Source organism: Papaver somniferum, chromosome 3, assembly GCF_003573695.1.
Source record: "Papaver somniferum cultivar HN1 chromosome 3, ASM357369v1, whole genome shotgun sequence".
Lineage (NCBI taxonomy): Eukaryota > Viridiplantae > Streptophyta > Magnoliopsida > Ranunculales > Papaveraceae > Papaver > Papaver somniferum.
This window is the reverse complement of record NC_039360.1, coordinates 202,961,374-202,965,730: the sequence shown is the minus strand read 5'-3', so window position 1 is coordinate 202,965,730 and position 4,357 is coordinate 202,961,374. Positions and strand designations below refer to the sequence as shown.

General features: G+C 37.2%; 1 protein-coding gene across 1 annotated transcript; it reads right to left on the bottom strand.

Moving 5' to 3' along the window:
- Window positions 1-787: 787 nt before the first annotated feature.
- Window positions 788-3,574, bottom strand: LOC113358448 (probable pectinesterase/pectinesterase inhibitor 34). The gene is made up of 3 exons (XM_026602020.1): window positions 2,329-3,574; window positions 2,052-2,188; window positions 788-1,692 (listed from the first exon to the last, which is right to left on the bottom strand). The coding sequence occupies exons 1-3, from the start codon at window positions 3,321-3,323 to the stop codon at window positions 995-997; spliced, it is 1,830 nt and encodes a 609-aa protein (XP_026457805.1). The 5' UTR covers window positions 3,324-3,574; the 3' UTR covers window positions 788-994.
- Window positions 3,575-4,357: the final 783 nt, after the last annotated feature.

The window sequence follows — 4,357 nt, the reverse complement described above, 5'->3', positions numbered from 1 at the left end:
TGAATGCACGGATGAACGGATTGGGTGCGGATAATTCAATGGATTTGTGATAGTTAAAATTTATAATAAGAAAATAAAGCCAATTTAGATGACTTCTTATAGAACATACACATTTTACATATGTATATAAATATAAAAGTGACATGGACAACACTCCAAGCAAACACCTTAAAAATTCCAAAACTATTTATATATTTTCTAGAAATTATATAAATGCACTAAATCTAACGGATATGGATGTCCAGCGGATTTTCAAGGTTGCATCCGAGCTCAATTCATAATTCGTTGGATTTCAAAAATTTCATCCGCGTCTAAATCATTAGCAAACGGTTCGGACATCCGTCCGCAAACATACGATTGATCCCGGTTAAATCTACGGATTACGGATGAAATATTCACCCTTGTAGTCAGCTGAGTAACACTCCACTTTCAGGTCCCCACTATTATTGGGCCCGAAGTTTTTAATAAGATTATGAAAGCTATTGATCGCTAACTAGTTTTTTTTTTGTTTTTTTGAACGTTATCGCTTACTAGTTAGTAGTTACTATTAAAATGTTATTTTGTTTGATAATAAAAAGAAAAGAAAAGAAAGCAAGAAAGAGTAAAATGTTTTTCCGTCACGGCAGTGTGACAGCAAGTCCGAATTGGAGCACACTTTCTCCTATTGTTCTAAAAACAGATGGGGGCTCAAGTTCTTAGGTAAACTCAGCTTAAGCCTTGATTTCTACATGCACTGAATGCTCACTTTTGCTTTAGAAAAGGGCAAAAAAGAAAAGCGTGGATCAACTTGGCTGAAAATTAACTAGACTTTCCATGATATTTTATTTAGGAAGAATTTAAACTGTACAATTATTCCAAGGGCAACAATGTGAGTTTTTGCCTCATTCATCAATAATTAAAATGAAACTGAAAAATCGAACTACTAATTAATTGTATACAGAAAAAATCGTATACGAAAAGAAACATCCTATATATCCACTAGATTCTATGCAAATTAAACCAATAATCCTGCAACAAAAGCAACTCCCGTTGCTGGTAACCAAGAAGATCCATATATAAATCTGGCGACAGTAAACTTAGCTGCTTCCACAGCTGAAGTTATAACTCGGTACCCACTCCATTGGACCCGTGATCCAACACCTGCACCCGGACCATAATTCATATACTCCCCATAGTACAATGTATCAAGTGCAAATGTATCGTTCCATTCTAACCATCCGTTTGGATGGATGTGATCGCCCATATATGATAACAAATAAACAGTTCTTGAATACATTTTCCACGGACGGCCAAGATACGTTGAATGGTTCATCTGTGCTGCTTTGAGATCTGGAGTGGCCACGATTTTGCAATTGTGGATCGAAATTCCTGTATTTTGGTTCGGGTCTTTCCTGTTTTGCGCTGTAATTGTGTTTTTCTGGTTGGGCATAGGCTTACGAGCATAGATATTGCAATTTTGAAGAACCACGGCAGCGTTACCAAAAATGAAATCAACTGTGCCGTATATATCACATTCGCGGTAGAACTGTCGCTGTGAATGCACGTATAAACTATCTTGATATCCAATTATGTTACACCGGTATACAACGGCATGATCTGCTCCTACTCTTAGGGCTACTGCTTGATGTTTTTCTGGTCCAGCATAGTTTTCAAATGTCATATCTCTTGCAATAAATCCAGTTCCAGTTGCAGCTGCATTTAAAAGGGAATAAGAAGACAAAGGAATGATTAGAGTCACTGTGTGAGGGGTAACCAATAGTTTTAACTTTTAAATACCGATACAAAAGTTGGTTCAAACTGAGCTATCGAGGTTTTCACAGTAGGGCCACCTCACATTTGATCACACTAGATGTTTGGTGCTTGTCGAGCCATTTTCTTTTCTAGCTGGATTGATGGTCTAGTGAGTATTTGATCTTGTTAAGAAATACCATGCAAAAAGGCTTGGTGGACCAGTTTCAGACTTTTACATCTTTAACCGGCTTACCTATATGATAACTATATGATCTATATCAATCAATCAATCAGGTAATAGAAAAGAATGAAACTCTAACCGAATGAAGCAGTATGGAATGTCGTAAGGCCGTCCAGAACGCTTTTCCCACCGGAAATGATTGTCCTACCCTTTCCATCTCCGATGAACATCAAATTCTTCTTTTTCTTTCCTACTTTGAGGTACTTTTCTTCGTACCTGAAAAAGGACTCGAAATAAAAATGAACTTGACAATTCACATGCCAAAGGGGTAAGAGAAGAAAATAAATAAAATAAAAGGTCAACAGACAACAGTTCACAACACAAAATCGAGAAAGTTAGCTTTGACAGCAAACTACCTTCCTGCCCTTATGTAGATAATCGTACGTCGATTACTCTTTTGTGGCGCTGCTTTAATTGCTGCTGTAATAGTTTTATAGGCACCATCACTTCCGTTACTGTATTTTGATACAACAATATCGGCTTGTAACGCTGATATCGGCGCATCTAATAACTTTCTTTCCCTAGTGGAAACCCATGCTGGAAAACCATTTTCTTCCGCTGAGGAACTTTTCTTGCTCATTAATTTTCTTCGGTTTTGTACAGGAATACCAGAAAAATCATCATCAACTTTGGAATCATAAAAAATTGCCAAAGAATTACTTACTAATTCACCAAGATCTTTCAAATGTTCCGACATCACATCTTTAACATTCCCATTTACATCTTCAAGTCCCTCTGTGCACGTGTCGTGATTTGTTAGAGCAGCGCTGAGCCATGTCATGACATCTTCAGATGATGCTGGCTGATCATCATCATCATTGGATAACGTAGATGTTCTTGATACTGGACTGACGTGATATAACGAACGTGAAAGTTGTTCTACAGAATCATCTAATAGCTCTAAACAGTCATCATATGCTGATCTTATTCGTTTATTCATATCCAAGTTGATGATTTCTGAAGCGCCCGACAATGCATTACCGACATGCGAAAGAGTCATATTTACTGTTATATGAACCAGGTCGCGTTCTCCTGCACTCAACGAACCAGGAAAATCCAGTAGTGAGTTGACACAGAGATCTGGATAACGAGTTTTACTGCAAGTTTTTGAGATTGCTTGTGTGGGCTGTCTCCGAACCTTAGCTTCCGATGAATTTGACCCTTTCCGGGTATGAGCAAGAAGAACAGCTGAAATTCCACAACCAACTAGCAAGAAGATGGATAGGATTGAGAGTAGAACTATTCTACGTTTTTTTCTTGATGGATTTGATGATTGATTTGGCATTGGATCAGTTGATAATGAAGCAATTGACCTGAATGACTCAGAACATCCGAGCCTGCCATATCCCATTTTCCAGATAACAAGCTCTCTCTCCCTAGAATATGGATGGTTGTATTGTGTGAGGGAGAGAGACTTCGAAAAGAAGAAATATAGAAAGTATGAGGAAAGAAAGTTAAGAGATCCTGAATTCCAAAAAGAGTTTTTTATTCGGTTATATATAGATAGCTAGATTTTAACGGAGAGTAGAGAGTCTACATAGCAGAGAGTGGAAAGAGATGAGAGAAGAGAACAAAGAAGGGAGAGACACACAGTAAATAGTAGTGGGTGCGAAAGAGAGAGCAATAGCTGGACTCTACCTTCTGAGAAAAAAGAATGAAAGACAGATAACTGAAAGAGAAAGATTACTATATTCTTCCCATCCCGGGTAAAATTTGGTGATTAAAAATATGGAAACTCACCCGATTGGTATATGACCAAATTAACTGGGGTATACAAGAATTTGAGTGCACCTAGCTAATGCTAAGGGGCGACCAAGTGGAGTATAGTTATGAAACTATTCTTGCCAGTCCTAATCGAATATAACTTATTGGTAATGTCAATTTCATTTACTCTTTTCTTTCTCTTTCTTCATGAATTTAATGATTAATTCCTTTCTCTTCTTCTATTGTATATTTCATCTGTCGATTGGATTGTTTTTTGTATTGTCGAATTAATTCTTTCAGACTATATCTAGTGCTTTAGTTTGTTGTTTGAATGTCAAATTAGGTCAGAAAAATCGAAATTGTTGAACAACAGCTGTGTGGTCGTCAGGTATCTCTTCGTCTATCTTGACGACTAGTATTAGTCGTTATCTTCCTATGTTGAGTATTAAGACGAGTTTTTATTCCTGAAAGTAACATTTACAGGGTCGTCACGATATTCATCCTTATACTTTGCCGACTAGAGTTGTAGTAATTAAATTCGTCATGTTTTGAAAATTTGAACTTTGTAGACCAATAACTTCCATAAAACAGTTTGTCTATAAACATTTGTGCTATTAGTCGGGGAAACTACATTGACGACTTTGTGTTGGTCGTCACTTTGTGCAATCTCGACCATGACGA